This window comes from Symsagittifera roscoffensis, chromosome 6 (assembly GCF_963678635.1).
Source record: "Symsagittifera roscoffensis chromosome 6, txSymRosc1.1, whole genome shotgun sequence".
NCBI classification, from domain to species: Eukaryota; Metazoa; Xenacoelomorpha; order Acoela; family Convolutidae; genus Symsagittifera; species Symsagittifera roscoffensis.
In genome coordinates, this window is record NC_087067.1 from 28,341,019 (window position 1) to 28,357,353 (window position 16,335).

General features: G+C 35.5%; 1 protein-coding gene across 1 annotated transcript; it reads left to right on the top strand.

The window, feature by feature from the left end:
* The first annotated feature begins 3,804 nt into the window (after positions 1-3,804).
* Positions 3,805-15,744, top strand: LOC134848097 (PDZ domain-containing protein GIPC3-like). The gene is made up of 4 exons (XM_063865442.1): positions 3,805-4,475; positions 10,507-10,800; positions 13,648-13,799; positions 14,566-15,744. The coding sequence occupies exons 1-4, from the start codon at positions 4,091-4,093 to the stop codon at positions 14,755-14,757; spliced, it is 1,023 nt and encodes a 340-aa protein (XP_063721512.1). The 5' UTR covers positions 3,805-4,090; the 3' UTR covers positions 14,758-15,744.
* The last annotated feature ends 591 nt before the right edge of the window (positions 15,745-16,335 follow it).

A 16,335-nucleotide genomic window follows, 5' to 3' on the forward strand; every position in this document is an offset into this window, starting at 1 on the left:
CTTCTCCCAAGACCCCTCCGGACTGAGCGCAAATCAGCTGACCCATCCGGATTGAGCGCAGTTTATCATTAACGTGCTTAAATGCTCAAATAAGCCTACAGTACCAGCCTCACAAACTGGCCACAAAATTGATCGTAACGATCCTGACTGATATAAATGCCTGTAACAACAATATATCTATCAACAACAAACGGGAGGGTTGGATCACATCTTGTCTGGGGGGATGATTTCTACTGATTTTTTACTTCTTTTTTTTTTTACTGTTTTTGGTTTTTTCGGTTGATGTTTTTTATATTATTTGTTTTTCTTGGGTACTATACTACTTTTTGTTTGGTTTTATATATATCTTTAAGTGTTTTTGGTCACGGACCACTCAGGAGATGACGGGACCGCGAATCCCCCCACCCTTCCTGGTTCGTGAAATTTCGGTCTTAACTAGGTTAAAAAACTATTCACGGCAATTCGGAAGGCCTCCGCGTTCCGAACTACCCTTCCGCCCCGGCGGTTTAGGCCTACTAAAGGCGTTAATGTGAGCATCCGCTCGGCGCGGAGTGCTCGTTAACGGTTCTGCCGGTCATGATGTTAAAAAGAATAACACCCAGGAGTGCCATAAAAACATCTATGTAACATTCGCCCGGAAGATACATATCGACGGAAAATAAAACTAAGTCCTAAGACGACTGGCCAACGTCTAAACAGAGCTTTACATTCTTTTAACCGTCTCTACCAAGCCAGTACTTTCGGTGGGCTTTCTAACATCGGGTCGACAAAAACGTTACTGCTTTCGGCTTCGGACAAAACACTCAAATTAACTAGATTACATGCAGAAATAGTGAGCTCATGGCTGGGTCTCAGTATCCCCAGACCACGAGGTTACTCCTAAAAACAGGGCTACTACTATTTATTAAATTATTATTGTTTTGTTCAGTAGACAAAAATCATCTCCATCGAAGATGGATCAACCCTTTCCACCAACTCCTAGCTTCTCATCTTAGCAGAATGAATTCAAGTGTTAATTAAATTCAATTCAGGACATAATAGGGAAGCTAAAAGTTTATATAAGTTTAAAAAAGTTCCAGTCCCGAGACCCCTCCGGATTCCTGAATCCGGGGAAATAAGGCTCTTATGTTCCTTCCGGAAGGTTGTCTTCCACCCTTCACCGTTGTTTGCAACGGCCTTGCAACTATTGTAGCGACACAATAGTTGCAACTCGGAACGGTCTCTGCTATTCCTGCAATCTGTCGTTGTTTTTCAATCACAATTCTCGTTGTTCTCGCTATCGCAACAATGGTTGTTGTGTTTTTCTCAAAAATATGCGTTTCTGACGTTTCTCAGAAATATGACGTCATACTTCGAATTTTTAAAATTTCAAAATACCAGAATATCTTGTTTGACTAATCGCAGTTTGACTAATCGTCCCAATAACGTTGTTAATCGCTTAAAACCGTCAATTCGGAAGGTTCGCTGCTAAAATTCCGAATCTGCTGAATTTGCGTTTTGGCGCATTCTGGTCGAATGTCACAGTCAAACTTCCAACTTTGACCGACTGGCACAATTTTACCGAGTTATTGGTTTTGCCCACGTCATTTTTCATTTTTGATATATCTTCTGTTGACTTTGGTGCGCTGACATTAGGTTTTTGACTTCCACTGTACAGTTGTAACAGCAACATATGACGTTTGATTTAGACATATATTGGTGTACTGCTGATGGCATCTCCAGACATTTGGAGCATTCAGAAAAAGAGTCACTTTTTGACGCCAACCGTGACATCGTCCCAGGCATTTCGCTAATGAAACGTTTGAATGAATTGTAAGATTTATAAATCTTCACAGATTTTGATATTATCAATCCTATGCTGTCAGGTTAATTTAGGAGTAGCAGATCTTGCCTCGAAATATGTCTCCTCAATTTGATTTAGCTTCCGAGATGTGACATTTTCATGATTTTCGAAAAATTTTCTAAAACTTTAGATGTACAAAACTTACAAAATTTTGATTTTAGCAACCCAATGGTGGGTTGCTGTTAGGGTTCTATCAGGCGTTGCAAATCTTGCCATTAATATGACTGCTCAAATCCGTGCAGTTTTCCAGATATGACGCTTTTTAGAATTTGTTTCACTATTTTTCAAAGAACTCAAATTTTAAAACTGGACAAAAGTTGGAAATTCTCAACTTTGTATTGTAGGGGGTTGTATTGTAGGGGGTAGATTACATGCAGAAATAGTGAGCTCATGGCTGGGTCTCAGTATCCCCAGACCACGAGGTTACTCCTAAAAACAGGGCTACTACTATTTATTAAATTATTATTGTTTTGTTCAGTAGACAAAAATCATCTCCATCGAAGATGGATCAACCCTTTCCACCAACTCCTAGCTTCTCATCTTAGCAGAATGAATTCAAGTGTTAATTAAATTCAATTCAGGACATAATAGGGAAGCTAAAAGTTTATATAAGTTTAAAAAAGTTCCAGTCCCGAGACCCCTCCGGATTCCTGAATCCGGGAAAATAAGGCTCTTATGTTCCTTCCGGAAGGTTGTCTTCCACCCTTCACCGTTGTTTGCAACGGCCTTGCAACTATTGTAGCGACACAATAGTTGCAACTCGGAACGGTCTCTGCTATTCCTGCAATCTGTCGTTGTTTTTCAATCACAATTCTCGTTGTTCTCGCTATCGCAACAATCGTTGTTGTGTTTTTCTCCAAAATATGCGTTTCTGACGTTTCTCAGAAATATGACGTCATACTTCGAATTTTTAAAATTTCAAAATACCAGAATATCTTGTTTGACTAATCACAGTTTGACTAATCGTCCCAATAACGTTGTTAATCGCTTAAAACCGTCAATTCGGAAGGTTCGCTGCTAAAATTCCGAATCTGCTGAATTTGCGTTTTGGCGCATTCTGGTCGAATGTCACAGTCAAACTTCCAACTTTGACCGACTGGCACAATTTTACCGAGTTATTGGTTTTGCCCACGTCATTTTTCATTTTTGATATATCTTCTGTTGACTTTGGTGCGCTGACATTAGGTTTTTGACTTCCACTGTACAGTTGTAACAGCAACATATGACGTTTGATTTAGACATATATTGGTGTACTGCTGATGGCATCTCCAGACATTTGGAGCATTCAGAAAAAGAGTCACTTTTTGACGCCAACCGTGACATCGTCCCAGGCATTTCGCTAATGAAACGTTTGAATGAATTGTAAGATTTATAAATCTTCACAGATTTTGATATTATCAATCCTATGCTGTCAGGTTAATTTAGGAGTAGCAGATCTTGCCTCGAAATATGTCTCCTCAATTTGATTTAGCTTCCGAGATGTGACATTTTCATGATTTTCGAAAAATTTTCTAAAACTTTAGATGTACAAAACTTACAAAATTTTGATTTTAGCAACCCAATGGTGGGGTGCTGTTAGGGTTCTATCAGGCGTTGCAAATCTTGCCATTAATATGACTGCTCAAATCCGTGCAGTTTTCCAGATATGACGTTTTTTAGAATTTGTTTCACTATTTTTCAAAGAACTCAAATTTTAAAACTGGACAAAAGTTGGAAATTCTCAACTTTGTATTGTAGGGGGTGCTGTCAAGGTACTCTCAGACGTTGCAAATCTTTTCTCCAAACAAGACTGCTCTAATCTTTTTAGTTTCCGAGATATGACGTTTTTCATGCTTTTTTCCGAAAAATTTTCAGAAAACAGGTTTAAAAAATTCCGAAACCTAAAAATCCTCCCTCCAAAGGTGACGGCTCAAATGATTTGGGTTCCGAGATATAACATTGTCAAAATTCTTCAAAAAAACTTGAATAAAAAAAAACATTTTGAATTTGGAATTTCCCAACCTTTAAATGGTGTGTTCGCAGGGTAATCTCAGAGGCTGCAATTCTTTCCTCCAAGTTAGACTGCTCAAATCATCTCAGTTTCTCAGAGATATGCCATTTTGATGATATGTTAAAATTTCGAAGCATCGGAGTTGCGTTACACGCTAGTTTTGCTTAAATTTAGCAACCTTGTTTTCCCCAGTAGTGTATATTGTTTTCTTGATGTAGATTTTTTCTCTATTTTTGAGCTGAAATTTTGAGGTAATTATGCCTAAGCTACCGAAGAAGCTGAGAAATCTGTTTAAAAAGAAGAAAAAAGGAGTAGATGCTGCAGACTACGAGCAAATGGTTGAGAGACATCAAGTTGAAGAAGTCTTGAAGGATCCCACCAAGCTAGCTTTCAGGGTTCAACTAGCCCATGGTTCGCCTACAACGAATGTTTCAAATTTCGCAAATATTGCTCAACTGTATGACAGACTCGGTACGGTTCTTAATGTGAGCGAATCGAGTATTCTTTTCTGTACAATAAATAATTATGCTGTTGACATGGAATGTCTAATCGGCGGAACCATCAATATGGATGATTTTATCTATGTGCACATTGCTGGAAAGACGAAAGAGGTGACTGTGAATAAGTCTGAAGCTGCAATTGGTGAGAAATTTTCATGCTTCATCAGATTTAGGTCAGATACTCCTAACAGGACTTGAATTAATCATTCTCGTGTGCTTTATGAGTTTAATGCTGGCATGGCACTATCCAGCTTGTGCAAAGAATAACGATGGCCCCTATTATAATAAAAAAGAGGTCAATTAAAATGGGCCCTTCCGTCATGCGACGGTCAGTGGCCATACCAACGCTATATATACACTAAAGGACAAAATTAAACGCAATTTTAGGTTTTTATTCTCTAAAATGTTTTCTTTCAAGGACCATTTTGGACAATATTTATTCAGAATTTTGCCAAAAATTTTACATCGACCTGTTGCAAATGATCTAAACTACACTCTCTGAAAGTTTCAATTTTTGATCTGAATCACTTACCAGTTTTTTCTAGGTCTGAAAATGCCAGTTTTTACCATTTGTCTTGAGGTTTCTTTGGGAGTGAACACTTTTGAATAAGCGGATTAGTAAAAACTGATCATGCGAAGTGTAACATTTAAACGAGTATATTTCATTGTTCATGTGATAACTTTCCTAAGCTCTGTTGTTTCTCATAATTTCACACCGTTTGAAAAACCTATAACAAATGGTGAAACTGGCGTTTGAGACCTGGAAAAGACTGGTAAGTGATACAAATCAAAATTTGAATCTTTCAGATAGTGTAGCTTAGATCATTTGTAGCGCGTTGATTTAAAAATGTTGGTCAAATTCTTCTCAATGAGTCTTCTCCAATATGGAACTTGAAAAAAGGCGTTTTTGAGAGTAACAACGTAAATTTGCGTTTAATTTTGTTCACTAGTGTAAATTCATTGGCAAAATTTTATGAATAAATCAAGTCGATTTTACAGGATCCAGAGAATTGTCTATTAAAATCTACCCTCCTCGATTATAGCACTGATGGAATTGTCTAAGTATGTATTTTCAAGTTTTCTGCACCCCCTAAGGCAGAGGATTGCACATGTTATTCGTTTTTGCAATAACAAAAAACATCGTTCACGAACTCTAATGTGCTTTGTCTCGAACTGATCTTTACACTTGTGCAATGCGAGCAATCTCAAATCGGAATATGGATTTTTTCAGGGTAACAACTTGTGAAACAAAAACTTTTGAATCATTAGGCACCTTGGTTCATATGGAATCAAAATCAAGGAATTGGTGCGAACTTGTGGCGAAGCGGTAGCAAAAAAGCCTGCGACGACAAAGTTCCGTGGCTCGAATCGTGTAAGAATTTTTTAAAACTCCAATTGAATTTTTGTTAAATGTATTTCATTTAATTGCAAATCATTGGGTTCGAGGAAACTTTGATGAATTTTGAAATTGTTCGTTATTTTTATTCACAATTTTTTGGAGCTTGTTTTGAAATTTTTTAATCTGTCTTTTTTATTCAGAAATTATGAAAGAAAAAGTCAAGGAAAAGAAAAAGACAAGGAAAAGAAAAAGACAATAATTAGCGATTTTTTTTATTGCAATAATTTGAAAATATATACGTATATGCCAGTACGTACTATCGCGTAAAAATCGTTTTTGTTTAACTCTTTCGGAAATATTTTTTTTTCGCCTGGTTTGTTTTTCAATTGAGCTTTTATGAATCATAAGTGCCAGAGAACGGCTAGATCGTAATCATTTTGTAGTATTTTAATTATTTTGCTTGAATTTAGCCAGCGATTTGAAATAGGAATAAAAACTCTTTTTAGGGCAGCAACTTGTCCAGCAAAATCAATTGAATATTTGAGCGGCTGACATGCTTAGTTTCTTGAAAAATCAAATTCAGCTGCTGGCTTATTTTCAGGTTCTTGAGTGTCGGCTAGTTAACCTTCGATTTGGGTTGCTAAGGTTTTCCGGTTTTTCTGAGAACCCGGCTTCGAATGCTCAAAATTATTCCATTAAGACAGATCTTTAAAAACAATCAATTGAAACATGGATTGAATTTATTTTTTGATTGAAACTAATTGAAACTATTTTTTAACCCTCCGGAAAGGCAAGGGTGTTGCAACCGGGTACTAGACTTTTTATACCGTAAATTATTTATGCTTCAAATTAAAAAACGTCGTTCGCAGGTCAAAATTTCCACGTGTTTGATTTGCTTTACAAGGAGTTCAAATTCAAGGAGCATTAGTAGTAGTATTGTAGTTGCATTATCTGAGTTGGATTGCAATGTCCGCTATTGCAGATCAAGGTGAAATAATTCCAGTAGAACATTGTTAATTACCCTTCCCATAAGCAAGGTTATTGCAATCGGGTACTGGACTTATCCCGAAAATAACACTGTTCGCAGGACTTATTTGGACCCCTGTTTGTACCTTGGTTTTGGTTCATAATGAGTTCAAGTTTCTTAGTGTCTCATGCATTTTTAGCCTGGAAGTAAACAAGAAGCCTGGCACGGCAAAGGTCCTAGGTTCAGTCTGACGAGGACCTGTTTTTTTCGAACGGATAATTTCTATTTCAAATGAAACTCTAATATTTGTCGGCTTAGTTGCCACATCTAAGAATAGTTTGTTTTAATGCAAACTATTTTTTATTGTAGCTGGCAGAGATGTTGCAAACTATTTTTTTTAGACTTGGCAGAGATGTTGCGTTTCAGGAAGTGTTACGCCTTTCAGGATCTGGTGCATCGCGTTTCACAAGTTTGACGTTATCACACCCAATTCCTTCTGTTCGTTCTTCATATCGATTTTTTTTGCTATTCAGTTTATGTTCATGATCAATATTTTTTTTTTGGTAGTAAGTTTTATTCGTTCTCATTTTGTTATCTTTGGACCATTTTTTAAAAGTCGATGAACTTAGTTCAGACTCTTATATAAGTCGCGATGTTGTTTTTTGTTTTCTTTTTCCAGGAAAAATCTTAAATTTTTGAGCTGAAGTTTGCTTTTTTGCGTTTTGGCTTCTGATTTTTTTCAAGTGCCTTTCATTTCCTGGTAAACCTGATAAATAGATGAATGCCTCATTAATATCAAAGAATTTCAAGCCTTTTTCAGAGTAATAATTTTTTTTTGTTTTTTTTTTTTCAGGAAAAAGTCTTACAATTTGTTCACGCTCAATTTTGATTGTCGTGGTTTGAGTTGTGATTTCTTTTTAAGTTTAGTGCATTCATTTGTTAAAAAGAATGTAAAACCCGCTATTGAACAGCTAAAGTGTAAAGGCACTAAAAACGTGTTCGATTTTTAGTTTCGAAGATGGCATTTATTTTCCAGATTTCAGCGAAACAAAAAAACTTACTTGTGATTCAGTTTTCTCAAATGGGGTCAATTTTATCATCAAAGCCAATCATAATTTGCTCTAGAAATTCAAAGAGTTTTAAGAGCATCTGTTTTTTCTGGTAAAATCGAAGGTTGGGATTTTTTCAATAGACAGGCGGTGTGTTTTTTCCGTTTACAATCGTTCATTAACTCTTTTCCAACTGCCTGTTGGCTCCATTCAGTTTGATCGATGTTGAATGGAAGGTTTGTCAGATCACATGCCGTGTCCGTACTAGTTCTTCCAGGATTTGCTTTTTCTCGTCTTTTGTTGAAAAGACCGGTGAGACCGCTCTGACGTCCTCTTTAATTCTGTCAGTTTTTGTATAGACACTTGTGAAAAGTTCACAGAAGAACATTGCCTTGTGCTAGTCCTTAATTTTTATTCGTTTTGTAAAATGCCTTGTTTCTGGAAATATACTATTGTTTCCAGTCGGAGATTTTCGTTCCTTGGAAGGTTTCTCTTCGAATTCTGTTTGGTCGTGCACTTGTGTTTTACTTATTTTGTTTTCCATTTTTTCAAGTCTATTAGTTTTGCCAGGTTTGATCTTTTGACTATTTGTCGCTTGAGATTTGTTAGATTTTTCATGAGGTCTGAAGTCTTGGTTTTGCCCATAAAGGCAATTTTGATCTGTGAGTTCTGCTTTCCGGAACATCATCGTTTGATTTCTGCTCGAAACTTTTTTTTTACAACTGTCTCGACCGGAAGGTTTGCCAGATCAGTTGTTACAAATTTATAGTCATCAGGGTAGCCATTTGGTATACACTGTTTCACTTTCTGAAGCAGTTCTTTGACATAAAGAATAAAAAAGAGGTCCATGTTGCGATCCTTGGGGAACATCACTTGTAACTTCGGTGGTTTCAGAGCAGATTTCGTTACTTTCGTAGTATACTTTAAGTAAGCATTCGATAGTGATCCCTTATAAACTATTAATCAAAAAAGTAAAAGAACCCAGAATCTGAATATACTCTCAAACAATCTGACAAACAGAAAGCCGTATTTGAAAGTCAATTTGATATTTGCGTTAATTTGCTCCTTCCCAGCTGTCTGGTGGCTCAATTTTTTTTGCTTTGTTCTAGTACATTGTTTTGGTTTTTTTAAGTTTGAACTATTGATGCTTACTTGAATTTTGTTGAACGTTTTCGTTTTCTTTTAGGAGTCCGTTTTTGTTCAATTGATATGTGTTCTCTGATCTAATTTGTCTTGGCTGTTGTAAAATGCAGAAAAATTGTTCTTTGCTTTAGTTTTTTTTTTTATTTCAAAAAGGAATAAGATAGCAGTATGCGCTAATAATCTGTGCTAATTCCCAAATGGTTTCATGGCCTGTCTTCAGTCTAATGTAGTGCAGCTAAGTTTCTGAGACACCTGTGAACGGTTCTGGAGCTCCAATGGTACTCTCACAGGCACATAATTTGTTGGCTTGGTTTGTAAATTTAATAGATTAGTTACACACAATGTAATTTCCAGAAATCAAAGTATTGCAATCGGGTGATAGATTTGTTCCCCCATAATTAGGTGAACGCCTCATTAACATTAAATAGTTTCAAGCCATATAAAAAGTAATGAACGTAGCGAGTACTCTTAAATAGTTTCGGTAATTTTTTTTTCAGGAAAAAGTCTTACAATTTTATTTGTTCACGCTCAATTTTGATTTTTCGCGGTTTGACTTGTGATTTTTTTTATAAGTTCAGTGCATTCCATTGCTAAAAGGAATGTAAACTTCACTATCGAATAGCAATAGTGTAAATATTACGAAAAACGTGATTGACTTCTAATTTCGAAAATGGAATTTAATTATCAGATTTCCCAGCGAAATAAAAGTTCTGCCTATTGATCCATTTTTCTCAAATCTCAAAGTGTCCATCATAAATTGTTCTACAAATTCAAACAGTTTTAGGGCCATTTATTTTTTTTTCTCCGATGTTCAAAAGTTGAAGGTTTTTGAAAAACAAAGATTTTTTTTCCCAGTTTCCTTGCGTTCATTACTCTTTTCCAACTGTCAGTTGGCTATGTTTACCTTTGCGATAAGCAAGGGTATTGCAATCGTGTAAAAGATTTTTTGACCCGTAAATAACTTTGTTCACAGAATGGTCAAACTTAGAAATGGTAAATTTAGCTAACGAATGCGCCTGGCACGGCAAAGGTCCTGGGTTCGATTCTGACTGGACATGTTTTTTTTTCCAAATGTGAAATATTCTATTGAAAAAAGTGACCTTTTTTGTCTGCATATGTTTTGTCAACTTTTAATATAGGCTTTTGTAGTTGCTTTTAGTTTTTTTGATTTTTCTACCGCTTAATTTTTACTAACCTTGAGTTCATATTTATGTTTTTCGCTCAAAGACGTTTGTTCTGCCCAAATGATTTTGGTTTAATTTTTATCGGCTCAGTGACCTTATTTTTTAGTCGTTTCAAGGGAAACAAATTTTTTAATGCTCCCTTTTGGATAAAGTTTTTTAGATAAAAGTTGATTTTTGTGTCGGCTCAATAATTTTGTCACAATTGTTGTCTGCTTATTGGCCGGTTGTTTATTTCTGTAGTAATTTTAAAAGATTTTACAATTACTTTTTTGTTAGAGTTGGACTGAAATTGTTTCTTGTATAATTTTTTCAATGTTTTTCTTATTTAAAAAATTGCAATAGGCCTTTGTTTTGATTTTTCTCATTTTTTTATTACATAATTCTGGATCGCAAAAAGTGCAAAACTCTTTTTCGTTTCTGTCATAATTTTTTTTGATAGATTTTAATTTTGATTGCTATTTCTGAATTTAGCATCAATTATTTGCTTTTAGGCATAACTATTACGGATAACGGCAATGGAAAAGCACTGGTGAAGCGTGTGAAACCTGAAAGTGTCGCCTCAAAACACAAAGAAATCATGCCCGGTGATCATATTCATTCAATAAACGGGGAGTCAATGGTTGGTTCCAGACACTACGAGGTGGCAAAAGTTCTCAAAAGTCTGCCAGTGGGAGTTAACTTCAAGGTGGTGCTGATTGAACCCAGAAAAGAATTTGACCAGATCGCACCGAGGTCTCAATTGGGAAAGACAACGGCTGCTTCGAACCTCGCCAGGACTCTATCAGGTTAATTACATAGATTGCATTGCTTTAATCTTTGAGGTTTCCCTATGATTTGGTTACTTTTGTCTCATAGACAAAAACAAAAGATGCAAGGCCCAGCTTTGCTAAGATCAGCTTTGCATGCCCCAGAAGTGTAATTTTACGCATCAGGTGTTAGTTATATAAAAAAAAACAGTTAATTGAGAACTCATTAAGTGCCATAGTAAAAAAAAAAGGACGGCTTAGATGTTGTATTCTTTGGAGGCATGTGTGACGCTTAGAATGCGCTATCGAAGTACTTACCCACTTTGTTGGGGCGCGCATCAGTTTGAGTTTTAGTTGCAAATGCGAGAAAACAAACGGCATGCTAAGCGGCACACATGCTAATAGGGCGATCCCAGTATTCACTTGATGAGGGTACCGATCTTTTAACAGACCTATCCTTCAGCAGAAAAAGTGAAATATAGTCTTTAGCAGACCAACCTGATAAAACTGACGCATAATTGATTGAGAGTCATAAAAATACACTCTGTCGTTGGTCAAGCTTCCCTAATTAAGACAATTATCTCAAAATTTGTCCACAAAACTATCAATGTGAAAAAGACAATAATCTAAATTGGGGGTATAATGACATGCATGCAGGCCGCTTAGCATGCGCAATAGAAAATAATTACTCACTTTGATGCCGCACGCATCAGTTTGAAATTTAGTTGCAAATGTGACAATACTGGGGCCTAGGAAATTAGACTACAAAAACTAAATTAGACGGTTTTTTTTAGAGATCTTGCATTTTAGACGTCACTGCTATGAAAAGGAAAGTGTCAAGCAAAATTTTTTCTTAAGAGTCAAGTTTCACAAATACAAAAAGAACATAAATTGACATTACCTATCAAAACAATTAGTTTAAATGAACCTAAAATGTCAAGTCCGAATATTACCGGAGACTTTTTACACAAGCAAATCAGCAAAGCTTGTGTGATATTACGAACTCACTTTTTTTCCAATCTAAGTCGCAAGTATTAGTGCTCTTTTTGAAAGTGCTCTTTTATTGCAGTATATGCATAAGATCAATAACCAGCGATTAAGTACAGCGAATTCTAAGGATATTAACACACACTAATGTATAACAACTAGCGTTTTAGCTTCAAGGTGTTATGGTTCTGTAGCGTAGAGGTAGAGGTAGGGAAGGAGACCAGCAGCAAAATAAGAGGGTTCGAACGTCAACAGGGTCGCATGTTTTTAATGAACTTTTTCGTATACTAGTTAAAATGCGTCTGCTCTATAAATTGAGGCATGTTAGTTGGTAATTTTTTTTTCAAGTTGACTGGTACTGCTAATGCGTCATAATTGGCTTGAGTCACTTAACAATTATGTAGACTCATAATTGGCGTGCGTCACTTAAGAAATTTTGTAGACTCAAAGTTTTACTCATTTAGTTTTTCTCAGTAGCGTTGTCGGTCATATTTTTGCTTGTGTATACGAAGTGCAACTTCGCCTCTGTGTGAATTGAATAAACTATGCATGATTGACATCTAAAATTTTTGGCCACCGAAACATAACTGTTGTCTGCATACAAACAATTTTATTTTTCTCTTGCAATTTGTCTGCAAACAGTTTTAATCTCTCTCACTTTAGTCTATTTCCTCACAATTACGTTTTTGCAAAATCGTCTAACTTCCTTTTAAGTGCCTCTGTCTAATTTGCTTATCGTCTAATTTCTCAACCCCGATAATACTAACTCAATTCTAATCACCCTAATTGCCGCATGTTCAGCGGCACGCATGCGAGTAAGCCGGTCCCAAGTTTCAAAAATTGACTTACATTTTAGCATGCTGGAACGAAAGTAATTTCAGACACGAACAGTACAATTACGTCTAATTTGCTTGTCTAATTTCCTATGCCCCGTGCTGAATGTAAGCGCATAGGTGCAAGCGGTCGCTCCTTGCCGATGCCGCAATTGAACTTAGTGTTCTGACTTGCTTAAAGATCGGTCTTCTGCTAAAATGGTCTGCTTAAATAACTAGGACCACTTGATGACGATGCCTTAATATTAAAAATTTTAATATGGAGTGTTTTTGACATTTTCTCGAGACTTCATTTTATGATTCTAAAGTGATTTGACGCATATATATAACGCTGGTATGGCCCTATCTAGCTTTTGCACGAACCGTAACTACACGGGAGGGACCTTTAATTAAGTTTTTTTTTTGTTTCAGTTGTTAAAGCCATAAAACGCTTCCAATCATTATTCGAGTTGAATTGAAAATGTTCCAAACTTTTTCTGTGCCGAGAAAAAATGATAAGCGTCAAAAGGGCGAAAAAAAAAGAAATTTTTTCGTTCAACCTTAATCCCCTCACCAGAAATGGTTTTATTGGAAAATCTTGTTTTTCTTACTTTTTCTCAATGTTTTTTGCAAGGATGATTGGGATCAGAGCATTTTGCGCTAATTGCACTGTAACTGGATATTCTTGCTTAAGTAGAGTTTAGAGAAAACCTGCCTTTAAATGCTTAAGTAGACGCTCGGTTTCAAAAGTTGGCTGAACGAAAGCGACCTTGCCTAATTGTATGCATCTGAAAAAGCGCATAAGATCGTCGCAGAGCAGTTTTCAATATTAAATGAGTAACCAATTTGAAATGAATTAATTTAGCCATGTTTGGCAACTAGACGGCCATGCCTTTGCAGTTTTGTGGGACTCGATAGGTAATGTTTCGCGGAATTTCTTAGCAAAGAATGCTGATTAAATTACTTGCGACCAATTGTAGCTTTTCATAATAGCAACGAATTGCCGCCGTGCCCATCAAACGAACACCGTGTTTAGTTTTTTTCCATAATATTTTGAGAGACTGTTTCAGTAAATGTTTTTTTTTAGGTCGCGTGTCTCTTCGATTGAGACGAGATGGCAATGCAGCTGTAACTGACATGCCGAGTGATTTTGACCTGCGGGCTACGAAAGAGGTCGATGACCTGCTAGAGAACTACTTAGGCATCAGAGACAGCGAAATGGCCACCAGTATTGTAGAGGTAATTACCATCTATTTCTTAAGCTTGTAAATAGTTTTGCGGAGTTCGACGTTCTCAAGAATTTTGACGCATTTATCTTTTAGTTGTACAATTTATGAACCCCGGAGAATTTGAAAATTTTGGTTGTCTTCATTAACGCCGATTTAGGTGTCAGTGTTTGTGAGAAAGTATTTGCGAGACTGAGTAAGAGTCATGAACGTAGTGAATACTCCTATATAGGTATTGATGGATTTTTGTTTTTTTTTCAGGAAAAAGTCAAAAAATTTGTTCACGCTAAAATATGATTTTTAGTAGTTTGACGATTGATTTCTTTTTTAGTTCAGTTCATTTCTTCGTTAAAAGAAGGAAAACTCCACTAATCGAACAGCAAATGTGTAAAGGTCACAAAACAGGTGCTCGACTTCTAGGTTCGAAAGTCGATTTTAATTTAACTGATCCAGTTTTTTCAAATTGGGTTAATTTTATCAGAAAAGTGTCAACCTTAAATTGTTCTAGATAATTCAAAGAATTTTCAAGCCTAATTTTTTTTTTGTGAAATTCGAAAAATCTAAGTGTATTATTTTTTCTGTTTCCTTGCGTTGGTGACTCTTTTCCAACTGTCTAATGGCTATGTTTTATTATTTAATTGGTAAATACTGGTCCTAAGTATGTCATAACTTTCTCAGTTTTTTTAAGTTGCGAACGTGTTGCAGTGGCGGAAGGGGGTAACTGAAGCTTAAGTTATTATTTTGAAATTAATTTGATAAAAAAAAGTTTTGAAATTTAGGTGTACAAAGAGAAAAGTAGTCACATGGCTGACTTCGCAGAAAGCCTGAAGACAAAGTTCTTGGTCGATCTTATCAGCGAAAACGAGAAACTGCTCTACTCTCTCTGGTCCAAACTCGGAGAGATCAAGAGATCGAATCCCACACTTGCAGACCTTTCGCAGAAACAAAATTTTGAAGACGAGAGTGACTGAAATGAATCGTTTCTTTGCTCTTTTAATCTATTTCCAATTTTAATCTAAAAAGTTTTATTTGCTTAGATTTTACGACTTAAATTGTTTGGTATCAATTTGTAACGATTACTTTAATTAATTCGGGTTGTGCACAATGTTTTCGGCGCACAATGTTTTCGGGTTGTGCACAATGTTTTCTTCAAATTTTATTGTAAATTACTATGTGAGATTCCAGATATCAGGGTAATATCGACCACTTACATTGAATTTAAATTCAATTTGTTGCTCTGAGATTAGGAAAAAATACAATTGGATAATGAGTTCGTTTGTTTAAATATATTTTTATATTTTTATTAATGAGAGCAAAAGGATGATCAACTTTTTCTGATTTATTTAATGGATGATCCGGCGATGTCCCTTTGACTTTTTTCCCTTATGGCATAAATAAGGAGTTTTCATTTGAATATGATGATTTTATGAAAACTTATCAGAATTGAATTATCGTGAAAAAGAACAAAGTCTAAAAAAGTTTTCAAATAAATATTGGTTGGCAATTTGTTGTGAGTCTAGTCTGATCAGAATATTGATCAGAATAAACCTTCAACCACAAGTTTATGGTTATAGTAAGAATAAAGAACAGTGTTTGTGATGAAGTTGTTATCACAACTGAATGGTCAATTTGTTCGCAGAAAGTAACTCCATTTTACACCTACATTATCATGGCTTTAGTTGCATGGATTTTATGCTAATTGAAAATGTTTCATTTTATGCCATCTGGTAAACGATTTATCATATTTGACCTGTTAAAATCTGTGTTTGTTAATAATTGAGCTTATTTTACTAGAGTGGACTGAATCCTTTCGATAGAGCCATATAGTGCGCTTCAAACTGAGTACATTTTTTGGTCTTTTGACCTGAACCCTTTTCCCAGGCATACAATTAACTTTTTGAATGTAATCTTGCAAGATATTTTGCCAAGAGCAACAATGGTAAAAATGATTTCCTTCATAAAACACAATTTGTTTATATCTGAATCAGACAAATGAAATGAAATGAAAGATTTTAATGGCCAAGGAAGGGAGTAGGGGGTTTTAGAGCCATGATCTCAAATGTGTGTGAATGAATAGTTACATCTTCACTGTGTGTGAGTGAATGAATTTTCCTGTGTAAATTTATGTAAATATTTGTTCTTTAATTCAAAATATTGCTCTTTTGTAAGAAAATAAAGGTTCAATTCAGAACTTAAAATCGAAAAGACTTTGAAAACTAAATAAAATAGAAAAAAATAACCTTTGTTTTCCTACAGCTCTGCATCTTATCGATGAAGCATATCAATTTCATTTTCGCTCGTTTTAATTTTGATAGATATCGGCCGCTTAGCTTCTTCTTTCTATCAAATAGACATATCCCTTTTTTATTTTCTCAGTTTTAGTTTACTTTGTAATTGGAAAAGAAAGAAATAAATGGTTCATAGCACATGTTTTGTTTTCATGTTCAGAAGTGAGAACTAATGTCTCCTTCCGAAAGGATGCAATGTGGTAATGGATAAAACATACATATTTATTGACTTGAGCAAATCTTTTCCCTAACTTTTGTTAA

Bases quoted from the DNA above. Each gene is read 5' to 3' on its own strand.
- LOC134848097 (XM_063865442.1), top strand. From the start codon at position 4,091: ATGCCTAAGCTACCGAAGAAGCTGAGAAATCTGTTTAAAAAGAAGAAA. The intron at 4,476-10,506 runs GTGAGAAATTTT...ATTTGCTTTTAG, and splicing joins TAAGTCTGAAGCTGCAATTG to GCATAACTATTACGGATAAC. The intron at 13,800-14,565 runs GTAATTACCATC...TTTGAAATTTAG, and splicing joins TGGCCACCAGTATTGTAGAG to GTGTACAAAGAGAAAAGTAG.